This window comes from Spinacia oleracea, chromosome 4, assembly GCF_020520425.1.
Source record: "Spinacia oleracea cultivar Varoflay chromosome 4, BTI_SOV_V1, whole genome shotgun sequence".
NCBI classification, from domain to species: Eukaryota; Viridiplantae; Streptophyta; class Magnoliopsida; order Caryophyllales; family Amaranthaceae; genus Spinacia; species Spinacia oleracea.
This window is the reverse complement of record NC_079490.1, coordinates 31,382,695-31,408,461: the sequence shown is the minus strand read 5'-3', so window position 1 is coordinate 31,408,461 and position 25,767 is coordinate 31,382,695. Positions and strand designations below refer to the sequence as shown.

At 35.2% G+C, this 25,767-nt stretch overlaps 1 protein-coding gene and 1 long non-coding RNA gene across 4 annotated transcripts; both read left to right on the top strand.

Moving 5' to 3' along the window:
* Positions 1–2,159: 2,159 nt before the first annotated feature.
* LOC110804580 (uncharacterized) lies at positions 2,160–4,917 on the top strand. 3 transcript variants are annotated; one of them, XR_008918926.1, is made up of 4 exons: positions 2,160–2,285; positions 2,446–2,557; positions 2,675–2,742; positions 4,178–4,917. It is a non-coding gene; the product is annotated as an uncharacterized lncRNA (long non-coding RNA). The 3 variants fall into 3 exon arrangements; XR_008918925.1 differs by lacking the exon at positions 2,446–2,557; XR_008918924.1 differs by having other exon boundaries at positions 2,160–2,557.
* Positions 4,918–8,255: 3,338 nt separating this feature from the next.
* On the top strand, positions 8,256–17,931 carry LOC110804578 (double-stranded RNA-binding protein 3). The gene is made up of 4 exons (XM_022010183.2): positions 8,256–8,528; positions 9,981–10,240; positions 11,140–11,359; positions 16,597–17,931. Exons 2-4 carry the CDS (start codon positions 9,995–9,997, stop codon positions 17,736–17,738), a joined length of 1,608 nt encoding a protein of 535 aa, XP_021865875.1. The 5' UTR covers positions 8,256–8,528; positions 9,981–9,994; the 3' UTR covers positions 17,739–17,931.
* Positions 17,932–25,767: the final 7,836 nt, after the last annotated feature.

The window sequence follows — 25,767 nt, the reverse complement described above, 5'->3', positions numbered from 1 at the left end:
TCTATGTTGATTTATAGAATTCGGTGATTTACTCATAAGATGATTTGTAAAAGTCTATATTGATTTATGGAATCAGGAGATTTACCCACGAGATTATCTCATATCATTTAGCCTTTCAAAATTCAAATCATCATTTAAAAGGAGGAAGATAGTGGAGATGGGGGGAGAGAGTGGTAAATAGTAAGACTCAGAGATAACTGTAAGAGACAGAGAGACGTAGACAGAGAGATAAGTACATTGCCGCCTTTGCTGATAAAAAAAATCTTGAAACAAAGGAACTGTAGTTAATTGTACTATTTATATCTAAACTTGTTATTCCTTTGTCTAAATCAATGCTCCTTAAGTTGCAAGTTCGTTCTTCAATTGCATATTATCAGAAAATATTCAAATAGCAGCTGTTTGACAGAATCCTGATCATATAGCAGGCTCAGGTAAAGTGCTCAGGTTCTTATGATTCTGGACCAATGTTCTTCCTTTCTTTTCTGTTAAATTTAAGGCACATAGCAAAAATACTCTACAGACGATGAGAGTATTTTGAGTTTTAGGGGGTTTAGGGGTTCTTGGTGTACGTTCAGAGTCTTATCTTCTCCCAAATTTTCAATTTTTTAGGGGTAGGTATTTAAATTTTGCTTTTAGGGGTTTTACTATTGTTCGCCCATTCTTTAATTTCCGCAATTTGTGAGCATTATTGACATTCTAATGTTTACTATCATTCCTCATTCTATCTCTTACTAGGTTGTGCTCTGAAGATTTGGTGGAGATCCACAACTTAAGCCAATGATACACTAGGTTTCTACATCTCAGGTGAGCTTTACACAATAAATGTTGAACTGACTTGAGTTGTACCACAATACCTGTTGAACTGGATTGGTGTTAGGCCGTCTTAAACTTGGTATTTATCCTTGATATAATATTTTATGACCAGGCCTTATCACTTATGACATCGGTGGAGTAGTCATATTCCATATCCCCATTCAATGCATCAACAATCAGGTTTGTTTTTTTAATTCTATTTATCTCTTCTGTTGACCCTAAGGTTTTGATGATGACAAAGAAAACTCCTGACTATTGGTTCAGTTATGTTGCATAATAGGTTCCGAGATCCTTAGAGGGATAATGCTAAGTTAGGGAGATCCTGAGTTGGATAAACTAAGCAAAGTGGAATATATGCAAGTCACTTGATCCATGTCAGACACTACGTTGAAGAATTAATCATCTAGCAAGTTTACAAGGCGAGATCCTTAGGCGAGATCCTCATATATTATGTGGATCCTCGATGTTCCAGAAAAGGAACAAATTGGGAAGACTTCGAGTGAAGCTTCTAAAGGTGCAACATGAAGACTACAACATATGAGTTTATGTTTAGGATTTATGTAAGTATTTAATATTGTTTGTACGTAATTTGGAACGAAAGGAACCTAAGTATTTTGGTACGTTTTAAATTGAAATATATTAACTGTAATTATAAAAGAGTTTTAAGTTGGAAAATCTTTGTTAATAAATAAAATGAATTTAATTAATAAATGTAAACATAGGATTCTATTTTCATTCTCCTTGTTTCTCAAGCAAAAGATTTTCCATGATCCTTAAAACTCTCCCACGTATTTCTGTTTAAACGTGCAAGTAGTGTTTTGATTTGGTCTCCCTGTTTCTCTCCAACTATGCCCATGTTACTGAGCAGTAACAGTTAGTGGGTAGTTGAGGAGAACATGGGTATCCAACCTTAGGTAAAACTCCTCCATAAAAGGAGAAGAGTTTTGGCTTTTCAAAATACAACTGATTTCTACAAAATATATCTTAAAGAGCTTAAACGTTTAAAAAGAATCAGTTTGCAAAATAGAGTGTTCCTTGAGTTCCTTATTACTTTAAGCTTTGTTACGTACTAGAGTTTTATATCAAATTGTATTTTGGGTTTAAGGGTTGAGTGATCCTTAATTGACTTAGAGTTAAGTCAAAGAGAAAAAGAGCGACTTAGAGTTAAGTCAAAGAGAAAAGGAACGACTTAGAGTTAAGTCAGAGAGAGAAAGAGGAGCACAGTAATCAAAGGGGATTGCTCTCGAACTCGAGTTAAAGAGTGTATTTGTAATAGAGTTATTGCATTAATACAAAAGAGTAGTGAGGTGCTTCTTGATTAGGGTCAAGTAGGTTCCTCCGTTTTATATTGCTTCTGTATGGCATGACACCAGTAAAGACTAAGCTAAAGATATTTTGTGTCTTCCACCTGTTGTCCCCAACAGTCAAGCAAAAGCTGGTTCTCCTACATGGGAACATGCAATTGCAGAAAGGTAAACAATCTATTTCGTTTTCTGCATTCTGGCTGTCCCAAAATTTCAGCCGTCTTTCTCTTTATGATTGCCCCAAACCTTGTCCCAACCCAAAACGAGAGCCAAAAGAATCTATAGGTTCCTGAAGTACCCATTTATTGAACTGAATTGTTAATAATAGTTGAAGAAAGAAGGCATCCCTTAAGATTATAAACTTTTGGGACCACCCCTCTTCTTCCCGAAGCATCGCACCACCCCAACCGCCGTCTTTACCGCCACATTCTCTCACCAGAGTAAGTCAAACCACGAATTATTTCACTTTGCTTGTCAATTAGTTATTATTCTCGCTTTTATTTCTAACAATTTGAGGATACAAATTCTGACTATTTGAACTACTTTTTACAATTTAGGGTTTGATCTACACTACCAATTTCAGACGTCGAATTACTCACTATTTTGCTCGAATTTAATCATAATGGTTAGTGTTATGCAATTTTGCATTTTCCTTATGCAATCTGCTTTGCGATTGAATTATTAAATATTCAATATCTAATGTGAATTTAATCATAATGGTTAGTGTTATGCAATTTCTGTCTTACGATTTTTTGTGTTAATTTTGCATTTTCCTTATGCAATCTGCTTTGCGATTGAATTATTCAATATTCAATATCTAATGTGAATTTAATCATAATGGTTAGTGTTATGCAATTTCTCTGTCTTACGATTTTTTGTGTTAATTTTGCATTTTCCTTATGCAATCTGCTTTGCGATTGAATTATTCAATATTCAATATCTAATGTGAATTCGTACTAATTTCAGTGAAGAAAAATTGAATTATCCCTCATTCTACTTTCATTTATAACATCATTATTTTGAATGAAGCTTGTTACTGTTTTATGTTTTCCATGGGTTTAATTTACTTCTTGGTTGATAATTGTATCATTTTTGCATTTTTTCTGGAAAAAGGTGTTATTTACCATAGATGGTGTGAACGACACGATTTAAGACAATCGAGGAGTAGTGAAGTAAGAGGGAAGTCATACTACTGATTTTTCGGTGGATATATAATAATAATTAAAAGTGAGCTATCTATATTGTGTATGCAAATATGGGAATGTGGCCTACGTAGTACATGGGAACAAGTCGAACTTAGGTGCAAATGTTTGAATGCACTGGTTAGTGTGCTGTTATCTTAAATGATTTTTGAATGATTTGTATCGACTTTTAGTTGTTATGATTGAATGGCTATATTGAATAGTTTACATATCCCGAATATATATTTGACAGAATTCTAGATGCTGTATTGACTGGTTGATTTGGTTTATCTCTGGGATTTGGACATGCTGGAGGTGTTGTGGATATTTTTGATGATAGTATAGGATGTCAATTACCTCAACATAATAAATATTAGTAATATGTGTAATATACTTAATCAATTAACTGAATTTTATTGTTTGTTCCTATAAACCTTTTGAGGCTAATTGACTTGGTGCTGATGCATTTTCATTAAGTGGCTTGGTTTATATGATGGAGGAGGTTTTTTTTTCCTTCCTTGAAGTTAGAAGTGTGCAGTAGTTGATTATTTTAATTTTTCCCCTAGATGCATTGTCGTGACATTTGAGTTTCTCTCTGTTTGAGGCTTGTTGGTTTCATTCTTCTATTCTGCCTTCTCTTGAGGTCAAAGAAGTGCTAGCAGGAACAGAAGAGAAGGTTGAAAGAATGAATGTATTTTCAAAGTGTAGAAAAACTGATTTCTTTTGCAATTTGGTGGTGTGTGTGTCAAGCTTCTTTTCAAACATCATTCATCCTTAATTTTGTAGATGAGATAATGCAGTACACTAAGAAGTTGCATCTGTTTTCAAAGAACAATCTTATGCACTTCACTAACTGTTGTTGTCACCCAATTGTTTTAGGTTCCATGAAAATCTGCTCAAGAATGTTTTGACAAAGTTCATTTAGAGAGTCAGAACCCACTTTGCACTAAGACATCTTCAAGTTCTAAAAACCAGAACTCACCAGTCACCAACTGGATTTCTTAGTCTCTAGCAGTAAATTGTTCAAATCTGCTGAAACAAAGAGCAAAAAGCTTTGTGGGTAGAAGTGTAAAAGCCACGTGGCACGTAGAACTGTGAGATAATAATTGCAGAAGTATTGTCATGCGTATCAAGATAATGAAGTAGATTTTTTCGATGTTCTCAACAGTAAACCCCTCGGTTGAAGCCCTTCAGCTGAATGCTCTACAATTGACTCCGAATCTGAGAAGCCCAAATTCGTCCTTAAAGTCTCGCGACATATCTTCTTTAGGCCATAAGAAGCACCTTTCTAGGTTTAGCGATAGAAGTGCAAGCCCTCTTTCAAGTCTTCCAGTTCTGAAGAAGGTCAAGTATGGCTTTACATGAAAAGTATATTGACCAGTTACATATCAGGGACGGCAAGAGAAGAAGTCAGCTCGTCATCAAAAGGATGGAGAAGATAACACTGTTCACATGAAGGATGTCACTAAAGCTGCAAGAGAGTCCCTAGCTAGAATGGTTTATTTAACTTTTTTATGTTGTTTTGCATTCTTTACAGAATATGATGGATAAACAAAAGGGTAATAATTACCATTTGGTGGTTCCATGTTTACTAGCTCATTTCCTATTCTTCGTTACAATATTTTGTTTTTCTGTCAAATGTTTTCGACCTTTCAGTCTTTATAGTACACATAATACTCGTAATACTCATTATAGCTTGCTAAGACGTACTCTAATTAGTGATAGTTGAGTGCTTCAGCTGTTGCTCTTGAGCCCAACTAGCATACAATTTGTACCCATGCTTGTGATCCTGCTAATCTATATAGATTTTTATATAACACGGTAAAAGATCGTCTTGGCGTCATATAAATTAAGCAATATAACCAATTAGTTAAGCACTAGAACTAATTAGTTAAGCACTGGAACTAATTAGTTTAGCATTGGAAACACTTAGTTAGACAATGGAAGTAATTAGTTAAGCACTGAAACTAATTAGCTTCAATAGAATCAATTAGTTACGTAATGCAAGTGGTATTTTCGGTAAGGCGGTTTTACATAAAAGTTGGAGATCAAATTATACTGAATTTGCTCGCCTTTTTTTTCCCCAGTTATACGGTTTTTCTTATATCCTCTGGTTCAAAAAATGATAGGCTAATAAATTAGAGATCCAACTGCTCAATTGTTAAGCATGAACACTGCTTAACTACTTCCATATATTAAATAGGCTCGGGATTTGCATTGCATTTTGCTAATTATTTTTCTGTACCTTGGGGGATGTCGTGGACTCATCACGCTAATAATCATGCATGTCGTGGACTCATCACACTAATAATCATGTTGAGAAGGATCATGATTATTGATATGAATGTATAGTGTCGATGAATTTTGGCTGGGATTTTCCACCAAGTTTATGAGAAAAATAATGTCCATGTGTTTTTCTGCAGGAAAAGCTTATGACAAGCGAGAACATAACTGAAGCTTCTGTTGGAAAGAAGTTGAAGAATGATGTCCCGAGATTGAGAAGATTCACAAGGTAAAATTGTTTGTTCTTTGCTAACTCTTAATTCGATTAAGTAAAGCAAGTTTATATTGTTAAGAAGGGATTTATCTATAAATGTAGCTTTGTTAGAGTTATAGCTTGTAAAATCGCGGCGTTTCTCCAAATTTATTCTTAAGGATTGATTAGATTATTGGAAGGTATATTAAATGAACACCTTTAGTTAAACATGTCACCACTACTACTACTTTACACACTACTCGCTTGTCATCGTGTGAATTTAGCTGTGTTGATTAGTCTTGGGAAGAATAACTCCACATTAACCAGAAGTATCACTTGAATTTACTCGCTTGTCATCGTGTGAATTTAGCTGTGTTGATTAGTCTTGGGAAGAATAACTCCACATTAACTAGAAGTATCACTTGAATTTACTGAAAGCTATTTGTGATTTGTACATGGTTACTGAAGAACCATGTTAGAGTGTTCACTATTCAGACATGTTTGATCTTAAGGTTTACCAAACTGTCAGAATCCTTGATAATTTTTCTTCCAAAATTTTCTTTGGGTCTTTGTATTGGGTTGGTCCTTCAGTTACTAAATATTTTCAATTTTAATTCATATCATCCAATTGTAGTCATTCAAATGTAATGACCCAATCAAAACAACAGACGAAAACTTACTGAACTTAAAGAACAAAGCTCCACTTAACTCATAACACATGTCGCCTAGGGAATCAATAAAACCAAGCAAAATATAAATACAGTCAAAACAAAAGAAGAAAACTTACAGAATACAGTCAATATTTCCTTCTTAAGAGGACAGTAAGCCAACTATACAAGGAAATTTCAGCAATAGTATAGGCTAGATTATAACCGTTGAACTTTAATCATGCATGATACTCAAAGTTCAACTCAAAATTCGCCTTCTTACTTAAAGGAAGCATTCTCCATTTTATGTACTTGATGTATCTCATGTTTCTTAACTTTTAATGACCCAAGTTTCCTAAAGCTAAATGAGATGTACTTTTATGTTATTCCATTTTGGGTTTTTCTTGAAGAATTGGAGCTTTTTTTTAATGTAACTTTCTGTGAAGTTAATGGAGTTATCAAATGTATATCTGGGAGTTCTGAGTACAGAGATATGGAAATTTCCCAACTCATTTTTTTCTCCACTGTCCAATATCATATTTTACTGGAACTATAATTTGTTTAATCCTACGAGAAAAAAAACTAAGCAGAACAATTATTTTTATTGGTGAATGTCGCAAGTGGCCTTGTTAGCTTAATAGGAGTTACAGACCCCTTAAATCGATATATTTTGTATAGTGCAACTCCTTTAACACCTAAGAAAACTTCAGAAATATTTTTAGCAGTAAGTGTAATGAACATGCCTAATAAAGAGGATTTAGTTATTTCACCAGGGTTATGCGTGTTTATTTCTTCAGTCGTTTAGCCGCAGCCGCTATAGGCATAAGTTACACCTAGCGGCATTTCTGTTCAACTCTAATATGTAATATCTTGTTTGGGGTTATCAGTTTTTCGCTGACAAGTAAGAGTCATAAGCAAAGAGGGAAGTTTATTAGAAATTCTTAGCATTGCTTTTGTTTCATTATTTAGCAGTACGTATTGGAAATATATGGAAATGTTGTCGTCGAGGATACTCAACATTGTGTCTGTCACATTAGAAAGGATGGTTTGTTAAATTTTTGTCATTTTAAAAAAAAAAAGTTAGCTCATTTTTTTAAATCCCTCCTTATCTCGGGAGCAACGTATAATCTACAAATGAAGTCTCAGTGCAACAAATATAGAACATGATATCTTAAACTTACATATAATCAATCAACAAATTTCTACAGCTCTCTCTCTCAAAATTACAATTTAGAGTACACCACAACATAAGTGAACTTGATAAATGAACATGAAGAGCTAATTCTACTTGGATTTTCTGGTAAATATAAATGTAAACAAATATTCATGGTGCAATTGAAATTTCATCAGCGCAAATAAGCGTAGTTATCCAACTGTAAAATATTATTATGCATAAGGCCTTAAATCAGGTGATTGAGTACGACAATAGGCTGTGTATAATTATAATTATAATCAATAACTGCATGACAAACAAGTTTCTTGCTTTCTTGCTTCATCATTGATCAACTAAGTAATAATGTATCTTTTCTTGCAGAGTTCTACGTTGCCACAAAGTTGGGCGAGGAACTATCACGACTGTTCTTTATGCTATTATGTCGGTCGTGTTTAATTTCTCTATACTTAGTCATGTATTTTTTTATGCTTAGCTATGATTTCTATATATGTAACCTACATCAAGTAATTATCGGTGTTTCTTTTCATGATTTCAATTATTTCTATAGAGTAATTAGGCTTATGATTTGTATGAGTAATTAGCGCGCACGTTCAAACAACTAGTTAGAAAGAAAAAAGAGAAAGGAAAGGAGAAAGACATAAAAAGGGGAAGTAAAAGAAAAGAAAACCCCCAAAATAGATGTTGCTATAATATCAAAACTTCCAAAGTGATAGCGAGTGTATGCTTGCTTTGTGAAATTGATACGAAAGTGAAAAATGTGAGAGTGAAGAAGTGATGGATTCACAAATAGAATGACGTACACCTTCAACAACCTCCTGCTCAAATTGATTATGCTTTCTGGGTTAATCTCCTTTTTATTCTATTTCGCTTAATATCGCCAGCTTTTGTATCATCCAATTTCATTCTTACACAGGATTTCCCAATAATTTGAAGGTAAACCTTCTTCTCTTTTTGCTATTTTTGTTTCTGTCTTTGCTTTAAAGTTCTTGGTTGATTTCTGTATTGATTGATCCGATAGTTGAGTTTAGAATTTGGGTTTTTTTAGTTTGAACAAAATGGGTGATTATTAGAAGTGTTTGTTTGATTATGTGGTTAAATGATGGGTTTTAGTCTATGATTTGAAGCATTTAAGGATTGTTTGAGTAGTCTGTAAGTTGATTGTCATAATTTTGGTTTGAAAATGTTGCTAATTTTGCTTGTTTAATCCTTTTTTGTGGGTATCGGAATGAAGAAAGTATATGTAATTTCTTAGCTTTTCTAATATGATGAGATTGAGATAAGGGGTAGGAGAAGGGGGGGGGGGGGGGGTTCTGCACTTCTGCTGCATATGAAATATACTGTTTCATTGCTGTTTGTGTTATTTCTCCGGGCGGCAGCGATTGCTGTTTGAGTTAGTGGGATATCTGAAATGGAATGTGCAAATGAAATGCAATGACATTCTGGTGATTCTTGATGTTGTATTAGTGGCTTGTCCTGAGTTGTGCAAGGAATTTGCGTCTTTGGATACTGAATGTAACCCTCCTTTGGCGGGTCAAATGAAGCGAACTAAGAGACGTATTAGGAGAAATTGCTAATCTTTACATGACATCTATGTCAGGGGTGATAGTTGATAGCTCCACATTAGTTGTGTGTGTGAGAGTGTGGCTTCTGTTTGTGGGAAAATGGTAGATTGATCGTTACAGACGTTGCAGTTGACAAACCTTGAGAGAGAGGTACATAGGAATTGCTATTAATGGAAAAGTTTGAGGGAGGATATGCTACATTATCTATTGCATGTAAGGCACATAGGCACTTTCTCTCTATCTCCCTCACGAGGGTTTCTGATCCTAAGGGGTGATGAATCATTCTTCGATTAGGAACATGCTGTTACATTATGAAGGGAAAGCATAAAGAATTTTGTTTCTCTTGGATGAAACGTTGTATTACCTTCCCCCGCCCAGGTTTTGTTGACCATTATCATTGGGGAATTGGCATTAGGTTTTACTTGGACTCGGGTACCCATGTCGGGCACAGGTACGTATCCACGTGTCAGACTCAGCTATTTTGTGAAAAAAAATCATGATTTTGGTCCAAAGTGAAGTGTCCGGTGTCCATGTCCGAGTTTCGAGGATCCGACGCGGCCCAAGTGTGTACTTGAGGTAAAATGAAGATTCCAAGTAACATAGGATTTAACTAATGGGCATCTATTCCTGTTTTGGTCTAGCTTAGTTCTTAGCTGTTTGTGTGGAGCTACTATCACGGGTTTTCAATCACCTCCTTCATGTCCTTCCCCATTCCCTATCTTGGTTCTTTAATGTAGCTATCAGTATAGACCATATGAGATTTTATGCCTGTAAACGTGTCACTGAATGTTCATTGAATAGAGGATCATATGTATTTCCACAGCTCCAGATCTAGTTATGTATAAAAACCAATTGCAAGAGTTAGCTCAGCGCAGCTGTTTCAACCTGCCATCTTATGCCTGTATCCGTGAAGGACCAGACCACGCCCCACGTTTCAAGGCTTCTGTTAACTTTAATGGAGAGATATTTGATAGCCCAGCCTTCTTCTCTACTTTGAGGCAGGCTGAGCATTCAGCTGCAGAAGTAGCTTTAAACACACTGGCAGATAGAGGTCCGTCAAAAACACTTGCGGCTAAAGTTTTGGTAGGTACCCATTTGTTATGCCTTTTTACCTTAATTGTCTTCAATATTTTATATGAAGAATTGATCTCTTTGATCCTTCACTCCTTGTATCAGTCATTTATTCTTATCCAAATTTGTATAGGTACTATTGAAGAATATTCTCGACTACGATATTCTTGTAAAATAGTGACTCTGATCTAAGATATGTGCGAAAAGTATAATTTTCTTTTAATAAGTTATTTCCTTTATATTTTGCTGCTGGATGATTTTTCTAATTCTGCTGGTTACTCTGGAGCAATATGACACATACAGCTGTTCTGAGAGAAGTAGTTGGGAAGACTAGTTGAGAAGACTCTGGTACTCTGGTGTTCCAGGGTTGGGGATAGTTGATGGGGGCATTAAGGGTAGAGTACAAAAGTGGTTCTATTGCCTGTCATATTCTGAGTACCTTGAATACTTCGATGAGTTCCTACCCACTTGAGTTTCTGTTTTTAATAGTATATTTGTTGACATTTTAGTGATTAATTGATAGGTTAAGGATTGTAAGCTGGCAAGGTTAAAGAATAACAGTCTATAATATGTTGATTAATGCAATGGAGCGCAAACTATCTTTTTAAATCAATCTGTAACATAATAAGTGGGTTATCGATAATTTGATATTACCTTTAGTGACAGCTCTTCATCTGATTTTATATAACAAGTAACAGACTTTAATATAAGTGAACGTAAAAAAGGTAGAGTAAAGAGCATATCATATTCCATGGGCACCATGTCACCCACATATTAGCTGCATATTGTTTTAAATATCTTGCTTGTCTGCACATTGTCATGGCTTCTGCTTACAGTTATTTTGAGTTGCATTCAGTGATTTTCGCAAATATGTTGTAAACTTGAAGGCATGTCTTATTTTCTGCGTGCAGGATGAAACTGGAGTTTATAAAAACTTGCTTCAAGAGACAGCTCATAGAGCCGGCCTGAATCTCCCTGTTTACACCACTATTCGTTCAGGGCCAGGACATGTTCCTATTTTCTCATGCACAGTTGAGTTGGCAGGAATGACTTTCACGGGAGAGGCAGCTAAAACAAAGAAACAAGCTCAGAAAAACGCAGCTATTGCTGCTTGGTCTTCCTTGAAACAAAGTGTGTATGACTTCCTTCCCATCTCGAATTCCTTGCATTTGGTCATTACTCAATCACTCATTACGTACAATTTTAATGGTTATACTCTGTTGTTTCTTTCTTGATAACATTTTTTGGAGCGTGGATTACTACTAATTATCTTAGAATCCTCACTTTAATCAAAGTACATATCTCCTCCACTAGTGTATGTAACTAAGATACATAACTTGATTGCTTCAAAGTTCAGTAAATAGGGAAAATGCTGCACGAATAACTGCTTATGGACCTTTATTATACACATTTCTGATCCTTGTACCCAAGGTGAGTAAGGCTGCTTACTATTACCTTATAAAAGAAGACAAGAAAAGGATTTAGTTTATTTTGGGGAATCTGCTCTATTTTGAGAGCATTGGTCATGGCCTACTCAAGGGTTGTAACATGGGGCACACTTGTCTCTTAGTGCAAGAGATGTGACTTTGACTCTTTGAGGGTGCTTAAATACGTAATTGAGAGAATGCCTGAATGAGAGGGATGTTTGGAAGCTCACAAGATGTATGTTGAATACATATAGCCGATCTAGGTGATTATTAAAAGAAACGATGTTGAATTAACTCACTTGTCCAGTTGAATGATTACCATTTTCTGAATATATCTAGGCAACTACTAAAAGAAACATATGTTGAATTAACTCTTGAGCCGAATTAAATAGATCAAAAATCTACGGACACCCGTGCTAGTAAATGCTTAAACCGGATTTTCAGTATCCCTGCAGAGAGGCTTATTTGATTTTATCCGTTTTTGTAAAAATGTGCAAAGCAACACAATCCTTGTACTGGATATTTAAACTAAGCCATGCCAAAGGGTCAATGCACGGGAAGTACCCAACAAGTACGAGGTGTATTAATGAAACAGGCTAAACAGTTCCACTCTAGGTGAACAGGGAAGATTCTAATACCTGTGCTTTGTATTTAAAGTAAAGAATTCTGGCCAAGAAAAACAGATAAAGAAAGGGGAGTAATTGTAACTATCTTAAGGTATCAAAAGGCATTGTTATCTAATTGGCGGGGCTATTGTATATCAGTGGTTAAGTATATGGATTAATGTGATTCTCACTCCCTGATTGATTAGATTCTCAGTATCCCTGTCTATAACTAGAAGTATGGGGTAGCGAATAGACTAGGCAGCCCGAGTGGAACAATCGCAAACTTCATAGTGGGTGTGGGTTGCATTTGTCTAGATAATGGGTTATTTTTTACGAAAATGTATCTTTGAAGTACCTAACAGTGTGTTTAATTAGTAAGATAGAAGGGAAAGAAGGGGAGGAAAAGAGGAGGAAGGGGAGGGGAGTTGAGCTCCATTTCCCCTCCAATTCTCTCCAATTTTGGAGGGAAAATGGGTCCATCCCTTTCGTTCTCCCACTTTATACCCAAACAAGTGAGCTTTATCCGAACAAAATATAAATCAGATGTCCCTTTTTTGGGTACTCACGTGCACATTTTCTTCTGATCACTTTTATGTTTGGATAAGCAAAAATGGAGGGAAAACGAAAGGGAGGAAAGGGAAATGGAGGTGAACAAGCGTTTGGATATAAGATTGGGGAAAGGAAAGGGAAGGAGAGGAAGGGATCCATTTTCCCTCCAAAGTTGGAGAGATTTGGATGGAAAATGAAGCTCACCTTCCCCCTCCCTTTCTTTCCCCTCCTCTTCCTCCTCTTCCCCTTCCCTTCCAATCCCTTCTATTTCTCCACACATAGTTAAACATGCAGCGCTGTTGAGAAATGTGTACGAAGATAACAGTTATAGTGAATATAAAAAACAGACAGACCCTTAACAGTGTGTTTGGATAGTAAGATAGAAGGGAAAGGAAGGGGAGGGGAAAGGTGAGTTCTATTTTGCCTCCAAATCTCTCCAATTGTGAAGGGATGATGTTTGTTAAATAAATAGGAAGGGAAAACCGATCCCCTCCCTCTCTCTCCCCTTTCTTCACCCAACCTTTTATCCAAACAAGGGAGCTTGTTCCCCTCACTTTCTCCCATTTTTGCTTATCCAAAAATAGTGTAATCTCAGTACAGAAAATGAGAAAAATACATCCTTGCTGGCGTTATCAAGTACAATGTCCTAACTCCCAAGTACCTCCTTGTTAAGAGCCTAGAAACTCTTGTATTTCTGAATCAGCTGCGGGTCAAGTGGTGAACATGTGGAGCGGGGGATTAATTTGTTGTTTACTCTTCATTTAGGTTAATAACTAGTATAGTAGCCGTGCGATGCACGATTTATAATCTAAAATATAAATTTATATGAAATCTAAACTACAGTCGTAGTCAATTATTATGAAAATAAAGCTTATAAATATTATCCTAATTAAAATTAATGATGGATACATTTGTTATTTCCATATTCGATGTTTTACTTATTAACAAAATTAAAACGAATAAGGGTACATAAGTAAAATTGTTTTTATCCCCGTTCATCACCTGTATCAAGTGTAAAGTTATTCCCATTCACCCTTCACCTTGATAGGGTCGCCACATCTACCTCATTACCTGATCACTTCACACACACCTCATGTATTTACTTTATTCAGCTAGATATGACTATGGGGAGGGGCAGAGCCTCCATACCGTACCCGTACACGTACACCTAAAATTCGCATCCCCATCCTCGCCACCCACGATAAGAACTATAATTCATCCCCGCTCCATTTATTACCCACCCGTGTATCTATATCCGCCTCAAACCCACCCCTAAACACATTTTTTTCGGTAAAAGGGTTTTTAATTTTAAAACACTATCATAAAGTCTTCGACAATTCGGTTGTCTGATGAGAATAATTGGGTAAATAAGAAAAACATTATACGGAGTAAATGTAGGCTAGTAGTAAAAAAAAATATTGATATATTCATAATCAATTAGATGAAAGATAAGAGAGGTGAACGGTTAAATCTAAAATCCATCATCGCACCGTCACGGCGAATTCATTTTTATCCCCATCACCCGCTAAACTTTCCTTCATCCCCACCCAATTGGAGTTGATCCCTGGGGGAGGTCTCCCCAAAAAGCAGCCCAACTGACAATATGACATCCCTATATTCGGTTAATAATTCACTTTGCCTTTAAACCAACTTTTGAATACATTGACATAAGTTTATTGTTAAAATTTATTCTATTAGTTATACTATTGATAAAAATATTTAAAAGTATAATTAGGATAGGTGAGTGTTCTCAAATCGATCCAATAAATTCAAGATCTAGGTTCATGTTATCCTTATTCCGGTCACCAACATCAAATCTCTATTTATTAGTCAATATTTGTCAATCATCTATGTTTATCTTTATCATCAACCCAATATAAAATCCAAACTCGTCCTATCATCACGTGTGATGCACAATTATTTATTAAAATTTTAATTTTACACAAATTTTATATATACTCCTTGTAAGATAACTTATAAAAATACCTTTTGTTAATATTGTAATCCTTTAAAATTACTTATAAAAAAACATTTTTGTTCTTGCAAACATATTAATAATATTTTTTTTATAATATATGATAATATAAACCCTTGTAAGATACTCCAAAATCATATTTGGCTTATGGAGTATAACAATTATAAAGTCTATGGCTTATGGAGTTAGAAATTCTAAAATCATCTCTGCCCCACCACCCCAAATATGGTATATTAGTAAACCAAAATACTCACTTTATTCGACCAAAAATTCATTCCAAAATTTTCTACCCCACCCTCTTAACTCACTCGACTCTTTCAATAATTTACCTTATTCATCAACATACTTTTAAATCGAACTTAATATAAGTTTTATAATGCAAATTTCAATTTCTCTTAGCTATATGTATGTATATGCTCATTTCTAACCTTGTTATTTGTTTTTCATATTATAGGATTTTGATTTTTTAGTACACTTAAAAAAAGTAGAAACAATATAAATTTATTCTTTATCATTCTCGTCCATCACTTAGGTATCAATACCCACATAATTAATACCCGTTTTATCTTTCTCGGCCCACCACTTATCTTATTGTGGTTATTTTCATAAATTTTTAATAATTCTTTTGATTGTGTTTTCGATGATATAAATATATTTTAATATGACATGTGACATTAGTTGTCAAATGTATTGATGGTAGACATATATATTTGCTAGGATTATATTCTTCTACAAACATTTTGTCTTAATATTTTGAGATTGTAGGCTTTAAAGCTTTGAAAATCTATATATTATACTTCATACATGATCAAGAAGTGGGTCGAGTCGGGTTCAGGTTAGGCCACGACCAAATAATGGAATATTTGCATCTAAAAAAATCAAAGAGTTGCATCTAAAGATTAAGGAATTACGTAGTAGAGTATAGATTAGGTTACACAAGCTTTGCTCATTTTTAGAATGTTATTATCAAAAGAATCATTATGATTTACGGAGTATAATAAAATCAATAATACTTTACCTAAATTAACATTTTTTAATTAATTTTTTTTAATTAAAAGAGAGGTCAATCAATGAGTGACATTTGTCATCACCACATTTGTAATATATAGATTTCCTTCCCATCATAATGATTGATGATGGATATCATGTTAATGTCTTAATGGTATTTCCTCTTCTTATAATCAAATATTGGGCACAGTGAGAAAACCGAGTAGCTGACTTGAGGTTGCGTTAAGAGCTGTCAGACAAAAATGGACTTGGGCCTCAAAATTATCAGAAGATACAAAATGAAACATGCTTAAGATATTCTGTACGAATCAAATGCTTTGATCTGCGAGATGTATTTGTCCAGGAGCAAACCGTTTGTACATTCTTCTCCCCTGGAGTTTGCTCAATTATGATATATCCTATTTCTCAACGTTGAAGCTCTTGATATTTCATCACTAGTTTTCTTTTACTGTGATAGCCATTCGTTGGTAAGGTAAAGAGAAGCCACAACAGCAAAAATTGTGATAAGAAGAACTAGTAAGTAATATATTCAGTGCTGTTTCGGTCCAAAATAGGGTCAAATGATCCCAAGTTCTGACTTGAAATATATTCAGTGCTGTTTCAGTCCAAACTGTGATAGATGTTTCTGTTTTTCGGAAAACGTGGTAATCCTTGCACCATTTGTTTTCAAAATTGGAGTGGCATTTGTTTTCGATTAACATGTTGTGGATCCTTGCTCTTTAGTTTTGAACCTTGACTTGGTGCAATTATACAATTATGTAGACATTCTTTATCTTGAATTTACTCTTGTATTTTCCTATACAGTGTCTCAATGCGGCTCATCTTCTTCTGCCAATATCTCCGGAGGTCACGAAGAGCAGGAACAAGTAGTTGTTGCTCGCTTTCTTGGTAGCCTTAACCCAGCAGAGCCAAGTAACTCCTCACAAAGTAATCAGCAAAAGGGGTACCATAGGTCACCTGCATCTACAACAACCTGCAGAAATTCATTTCCATCAACTCCAACATCGTTTGGCATCCGTTATCAGAACTGGATATCTTCCAATATCTCTCCTGAAATGGTAAGTCATCATATTTGGCTGCAGGGACAGCCAACAGAGCAGCAGCGCCGTATTATGGCACTTCAAATTCCTATCCAACAAGTTCCTCGGCTTCCTCCACCCAACCAAGTTGTCCCATGGATGCATTCTATGTTGCAGCCAAGTCCTCATCCGTACTGCTTGACTGGGGAACAACAACCCGTTCCTCTCTCGCCCGGGATCTCCATGTGTGCCGCCAACTCACCCTTCTATTTCTCGAATCACTTGGTGCGGGATCCTATGAAAGCTAGGTCAATGGTGGCTGTTCAAGAGCTACACGAGGAAAAACAAGAAGAATCTTCTAATCATTGTTCACCTGAGCCCTCAAAATCTCCTGTTCTCAGCAATGATGGTGCTAAACTTGTATTGGATGAAAAGCTTCAAAAGGAAGCCAAACAGGACAGTTTGCCTCAAGCTGAAAACATCAGTTCAGCTTCAATGAAAGTCCAAGAAAAAGGACCGCCCATGTTTGAATCTTCAATGCCGCCTAACATTAGATCTAGCCGTGCTGCCACCTCAAACAACCCTGTAAATACAGGAATGGCCATGCCAACAGCCTCACAAGGTGTTACAGTGGGACCTACCAATAGGAATTTTAGATATCCGATTACCACTCCACGAATGCAAAGTGGTGGTGTGGGTTCATTTGCGGTGAGACCTAGGTATGGAAGAATGCAAGCTGGGGGTTTTCGACCAACATTTACTGCACCTGCTGTACAAATCAGATCAGTTGTGCCTGTATGTTCTGCAGCCCCGCCTAGAAGAATGACAAGTTCCCCTCAGAAGGAAGAATCAAGTGATGACATGAGGAATAATAGTACGGGTGATGTTTCTGTTATTAAATCGAAGCTGGAGAATCTCGAAATATAGAATAGTGGCATATAATTTAGGTAGTATAGATGCATGTTAGAATTGCTATAAATTTTGCAGTTTTGAAAGTGTACTTGTGTATGTATGTATGTTGGTGATTAAACGATGAGACTGCAATGTTTCAGATAAATAAAACAAATCATTGTTCCCTGTTTTTGTTTCTGAGAAACGAAGCTCAGTGTGTTCGATCTCTCGTTGCAATAGTGATTTTTATTTCTCAGTTGCTTGATATGTTCGTGTTATATTGGCCTCAAAAATCTTGTTTACTGCATTAGGGGATTTTTGAAGATCAATTAGCGTTAATCTATTACTAACGAAATTGTAGATACTGCATTACCGATCCACGAAAACAATCATGAGTTGTGTAGGAAGAGTAAGATCGAACTAGTGAGGCTTTGCAAAACTTACTTGTATTCGGTTACTCAGAGTCAGAACCACTCGAAACAAGACGGCTCTAATTTTGTTTTAAATCAAAATTTATTTTGGTTCTGATTAAAAATTTGGTTGTCCAGTCTATCTAAGAGATATCGAAATTCTTCCAAAACTCTTGGCTATTTTCTTCAAGGATAGTAAAAGATTTACATTATCCAAAGGGGAACCAATAAAGCATGTATCATCCAATATTTATTATTTTATCCATTCGTCTCATTTCTATTATCCACTTAAGTATAGTGGTGCGACTCTCACAAGTAAACCAATCTAACTACATAGATAAAGCTCTATACTCTTGCGAATGAGGGAGGAACCATAAGGAAATTCATCATCCTCAAAAATCGAACAGCTAGTGATCAAACTCATGACTTTAAGGTCATAAGTACAATTTTATTTATTTTTGGGTAAGAAGAATGACCATTTAAACGGGTTTACTCTTTTGGTTGTGTTGATTTTCACGTATATTTTTTATTAATACTGTTATAACGGATGCAAATAAAGAATAAATAACGTAATAAAAAATGCAGAGAATTTAACGTGGTTCACCAACAATGTGTTAGCTACGTCCACAAGCAGAGGGGAGGAAAGTTTTATTGATCTTGAGGATTACAGGTTACATAATACTACTAGGTTATGACCTAAAGAGTTTATATAGTACTCTCTAGACAGATGCGGAAAAGCCCAGAAAATAGACCTAAAACAAATAACCCTAGTCCAGAATAACATATACCGTAAAATAGGCCCACCGACTCGCTGACCGCGCAGCGAGATCCCCGTGCTAGGACGTTGCAGTAAGGGGTTTGACCGATTCAAGGCATTATCTAACAAATACAATTTGAAATCTTAAGACTTCCACATTTCCTCTGGCTTTTGAAACAAATCATTAATCATCTTAAGTAAATAGGGACAAGTGATAGCTAGAAAATATTGTTCGAATTAGAGTATTGCCATGAATGAAACCTCGAAGATCTTGGACTAATATAATCAGTCTAATTAATCAAATACTTGGTATTAACAGTAAACTGAATATCGACTAGCCCCTTACACCATCGTCGACCTTAATAGAGAAACAAACAAGGAATATGGTAATTAAGGCTATGACAAAGGGAAGCAGAGCTGGATGTCTGAAACAAGTAGTTGAAAGTTTGTCTTTTTAACAAGTTTCCAGAAATCCTCCATACTCAAATCACTCAAAAAAAAACAAGCAAATAAGTGATTTTCAATAATATTGAATTTCCTTTTAGGATTCCCAAATTGTCCGGATCAGGAAAGATCATGAATGAATGATTGGTATATTCACATGAATTTAAATGGAATATCCAAATGAGTTGATATAAATGGATAATTGAGTACGTATCACATGGACAACATCAAATGAGTAAGCATATCTTTCTAACTCCATCTCCATGTGCTTCTATGTTACATGTCTCTCATACTTGTACATTGACAACACATCCCCAACCTTTCTACTTTTGCTATGTGTTTTACTTTCTATTTTGTCTCTTTCTCATATGGTATAACCTTTCTCTTAACTTATCTAGATAGCATTATGTTCGCTAGGTGGTATAAGTTTGAAATTAGGATTTATGTTCGTTAAGTGGTATGAGTTTTAAATTAGGAATTTATGTTCGCTAAGTGGTATGAGTTTAAAATTAGAATAATCAGGATGAAGTGGTGTTCCAACGTGATTCTTAATATAACGTGTGAGTTTCTAAATCTCACACTTTAATTGATCATTTGGTATGAGATGGGAATAGAGATAAGGATAACAATATGGTGAAGGATAGGGAATTTATTATGGAGAAATTTCATCCATTTTTAATCCATGTCCATTGTTTGGTATAAGTTGGGAATAAAATTGGAATAACTAGAAAATTTATTAAAATACCCTTACTAACTTTCCTATTATCTCCTCTATTTTATCTTTCATTAAGGATTTATTTGTCTTTTATCTTTTTTTCTTACCCTATCCCTTATAGGTAGGGATGTCAACGGGGCGGTGCGGATGCTGATGTATGTCCCTCCATCCCCATCCCCACCTAAAATTTCTATCCCTATCCCCGCCCCATCACCCATGGCGGGTACAAAATTCATCCCCATCCCCGCCCCAACGGGTACAAACTAAAATCCATCCCCGCCCCACCACCCGCCTGGGTGTCCATCCCCGTCTCATCCCCGCCCCATATCCGCGTCAATACCCACCTTATTTTTCTTATTTCGCCAACATTATGGAAAAAAGTAACTTCCATAAAAAAAGATTCAAAAACATTAAATTAAAAGTCTTGCCTTAATTCATAATATCACATACTACAAACCAATCCGAACACATAAAAAAAATTGTTCAACTTTTTATGTTCTTTAAATTTTTCAATTCACGTAGGGAATGGTATTCGGATAGGGTTGACGAGTATCAAGCGGGGCGGGTGGGGATGGGGCGGGGCGGGGCGGGAGGGGATGGGGCTGGTCCAACACAAAATCCTCACCTGCCCCATCACCCATCGCGGGTATGATTTTTATACCCATCCCCGCCCCATCACCCGCCAAACCTCCCTCCAACACCGCCTACTTGGGGCGGATTCGGGGCGGGTCTCCTATAAAACTCGCCCCACTGACATCCCTACTTATAGAGTTATAGGCTAATACCACCATTAGTCATAGAAATGATGGGATAAATGACGGTTTTATCCCCATTCTTATCCTTCGTTTTTTCCCTTATCCTTACAAAAAAAAACAAGGGGTAAGAGGGAATTGAGATAATAAATCCTTATCCCCACTCATTATCCCTCCAAACAAACAAGTCGTCAAGGTTTGAGGTATGAGTTTAAGAGGGAATTGAGATATTGATAATTTTTTCTTAAATAAACTCATTTCGAACTCATAATCCCTTTTTTTGTTTATATGCATCATTTTGACTTTGACAATATTCTTATACTAAATTTGACTTGAATTTTTTACTAATATATAAATATCAAATGTTATCATGTAAACTTTTGCTGGATTAATTTGTCATAATACATTTTTTTTTAATATCAACTATTCATATATAGTTTTTATAAATAGAAAATTAGAGATGTTTAATGATCAAATGATAGATGACAACTGTGTCGGTCCAAGTGTGATGGACTAAAACAAAAAGGAAGTACCTCATACCAAAAGTTCGCGAAACAAAAAAGTGAAAATAAGATAATTTAAAAAGTCATGGATGACAATTCAGTCCGACGAATTCAACCCGGATTCAAAAAGTAAAAAGTTCGACTGGAAATCTTTAGAGGTGGAGTTTGTGTAAATCTAATAAATTCAATTCGAACCCATTTACTATTGTCATCTCATCAACAACGGAATACTAGATAAAATTACATTATAATATAATACTCGTATTGTTTGATTATTAAATATGGAGTACTTACTTCGTTTATTTTTACTCGTAATTTTTGTCATTTTCACGCATGTAGATGCACATTTTTTATTATTAATATCTTTAAATCTCTTTAATTAAAAATTACAAAAAGTTGATATTTTAAAAATACACATTGAGACGAATTTAACAAGATCCCACAACACTATATTTTATCTTACATATAAATCACTAATAATAGTCAAAATAGAATATGTGAATAGTGTTAAAAGTCCAAACGTTGCGAGTATTAAAAATCGGAGGAAGTAGTACTTATATACTCTTGCACCACTTTGGCGGATTACGCTTGTCAATACATAATTTTGACTATCAATAATTTTGCCTTCCTATTAGCAAGAATTATAGAAAAGTTAATATTTTCAAAATATATATTAAGATAAAGCCAACAACATATTAGATATTACATACTAAAATTTGTTGTTATATTAGCAATAAAGTATTGTCAAAGTGAATTGCGCGATAGTGTAAATTATTAAAATAAGTAATGTAGGACGGAGGGGTATTAATCTTTTGAAAACTTCTATTTATGTGAGTTTAAATGCTTGACCGGTTGACCCGATCCAAGACAAAATAAACTAAAGTGAATCCATAAGTACGATCCGAGTCTAAATCCAAGTTACAAAGTCCGAGTAGAGGTGGATCCATATACATGCGGCTTCAATTACAAGTTAGGTTTGCTTGATGTGTGAAACTATACGCCAAAAGGCATGCAATCCAAAAGAAATTGTGAAATTGTTGATATTATGATATAGTCTATCATCTGAATCATCTGATGAAGTGATGAGCTCCACACTTCATTATCAATTACGTAGTGAACCTAAGAACCAACTTTTACATCCAAGTACTCATTTTGTTGTTTCACGGATTTTAACTGGGGGGCTTATGTTACAAAAGAGGAAAATTAATTAGAAATTTACCAACAAAAAAATTGTTAAAAAAAAACAAAAAACTTGAATAAATACTACTCTTTCACACAATAAGGTAATTGGGTTGGATTTTAATTTTGGAAATAAAACTCTTTTACAACTAAGAATTAATATTTTATTACCAATGAGGTCTTTACATAACGGTTAAGACTAAAAACATGTGTAAGATATGTCTTAGGCTCGAAATCCCCTCCTCAATATTAATCTGTAATTCTATTGTCCCGTGTGGTTCAATCACACCCAAAAAAAAAAAAAATTCAATAATAGTTGTATTACTCCCTATTAAAATTTGAAAGTTGGGAGTAATACAACTATTATTGATTAATTATGTAGTGTTGGCTAATTAAATTTTAACTCCCTATTAAAATTGGGAAGTTGGGAGTTAAAATTTCATTAGCCAACACTACATAATTAATCAATTTCGATTTCATTACAACTTCAAAAATATTATTTCTATACACCACTTAAGTCCCCTCACACGCTCCCGTAAAATTTTTCTTGATTCTCTGGAACAAATTGCTTACACTAATATTTCGAGAAGCACATTCCAAGAAGCTATATAGTATGATGTTTTTTCCGACACACTACAGTTGCTTGCATCTCTATTCTATAAGCTAGGGAACTGTTGAGGTCATTTTAGTAAATGGCCTTTTGGTGTCCCTATAGAATAGTCTATAATACTCTATTCTATAAGGGGACTGTTGAAGCCATTTTGTCTTGCTTCCTTCAGATTAGGTTTAGCTTTAGGTTTAACGTTTATATTTAGGATTTATACAGAGTTTTATATTTAGCTGGTGAAGTTTTGTTAGTTGAATGTTTGATGCGAGGGATGTTTTATTTGCTTAATTTGATTTACTGAATGACAGTTGGAGTTTTATTGGAGTTAATTCTTTTTTTTTTGTTAGAATGATAACATTACTGATCTCGTAGTTGAAGCAATGATCAGATGCACGGTTTCAGTCCAAATTATAACTATTTCTGTTGTACAGAGAATAATGAATTGTCCTACTTTTTTAAAATTATTTTAGTTTATCATTAACATTGTTAATTTTGGTGCTCATCAATTGGTATTGTTAAGGAATAATGTTACTTACATATGACAAGTTACTCATAAAACAGTATTGACATTGTGTACAAGAACTTTTGTTTAGGATCAACTATTTTCTTAGCTATGGTTGCATGATATGATAGTTAAAAGCTCTGAGCATAACAGATTTGTGATAAACCCTTGTTATTGGCATTGAATGTTGATTGATACTACAATCATTATCGGTTGTCCCCTAGAACAAATACAGATTAGTGTCCTGGTAAAAAAACCCAGTGAGTAAACTATATTGAGTTGAAGCTGGGATTTGGGCTCCCATAATTTTAGATGTATTCAATTACTCATCCAAGTCATATGTCGGCCATTGCTCTGAGTGAGGCTCATTTAGTAACTTCATTGCAGCCAGTGGCAGATCCAGAACCAGTTGTGGCATTGTGTTAGCATTTTGGTTTGCAAAATAAGCTATTGGGGCAGCAGTCCAGCTTGTTACTTTTGATCGGTCTTTTGGTGTTGTATTCGTTTAGAATCCTTGCTGGTGCTTCAGTTTAACTGAATTATAATGACAGATTTTTATTTATAAACGTTTTTCAGAGATAAGAGTTTCATACAAGTTTCCTCTTATCAAGTAGAGATGACAGCTTTGGAAGAGATGGCAGCTTCACTGTTTCCTATATTTATTTTGACTAGGATGGCGCTCCCTTTAGTGCCTTATACAATTTCAAAACTGTGTTGTTTTGCGAAGAAGGCGAAAATATTATGACAATAATACTTTCACAATTTCGTTTTTGCTAACTTGGGGGACGGCGCGCGTTAGCGCGCCGGCCAACAACTAGTATGGATAAAAGTAAGAGAAATGTGGGAAAAGGTGAGTGGGTGTAAGAAATTTTTTAATAAATTAAGTAAGAGAAGTTGAGTGAAAATTTGTAAATGGTGTGAGCTAAGAAGAGTAAGATAGTAAATTTTCATCTACAGAAATAGTATAAAGCACAAATGTAAAAATCATTATGAAATAGACTAAAACTGGAAGGGTAAAGATCATTTTAAAACGGTGGTAGTATGAGCTTATGAAGGTGTGATTTTTTCACCTTATTACTACGCATTTTAGGAAAATATGGGTTATCTAAGTAGTACAACGTATAAATAAAATAAGTTCAGATAATTATAGTAATTAAGTTTTTTTAAATTCAATTACCTTCAGATAAGTTTAAATTGTCCAGGTGAATAACGCGCATCTAGTGAAATAAGATGAACATGTTGAAGGAAATAGTGCCCTTGGTCCAAGTATGCATATAATAATAAGTCTAATAAATGCGGTTCAGTATTAATTAACAAGTTAATAATTCAGTGAGATCAAGTGAGCTGAATGCCTAGCTAGAGGCCGCTTCAGTTCAAGTGGAATTAATGATATTAATCCACAGCTTACTCTTGACTGAACCCGTAGGGTCACACAAATAGTACGTAAACGGATCAAGTATTTAATGGCATTAAATACTCCACCTATGGATATTCGGAATCGACGGATCTTGGTTTCAGTGGGAGCTGAGATCGTCACAAGCAAGAAATGAATACTCCGGAAACGATGATATTGTCGGAAACGAAAATATGGATCGTATCGGAAATATAAATATTATCCAAGTCGTAGATGTTGCCGGAAACGGAAACATGGTACGTATCGGAAAATATTATTGGAAATGGAAATATTACCGGAATCGGAAATATTGCCGGAAACGGAAATATTGTCAGAATCGGAAATATTATCGGAATTGAAAAATAATTCCGGAAACGGAAATATTAAATATTTGTTCGAAACGGAAATTAATTTCGGAATCGGAAATATTAAATATTGTTCGTATCGGAAATGAATTCCGGAACCGGGAATTTAATCGGAAGCGCATCGTACGAATTAGCATCGGACGAGGCTTGCTAGACGAAGGCCCAGCACGAAGCCAGGCCCGCGCCCAGCAAGCCGAGCGCCCAAACACGGAGCTGCCACAGCCTCGCCAGGCCCAGCGCAAGGCCAGGCCCAGCATTCCCAAATTCGAAGCCTAACTATGACTTTTCGGAGGTTTTAGTTTTTCGAACGCAAAAGTTTGTAAATTTAAGATGTTAAATTAAATATTTGCGATTCTTGTTGATAAATCTTGAATCTTTGATTGACCTACTGTATATGTTTAACAAGTTTGAATGCCTAGCCTTGTTAATTATACAACC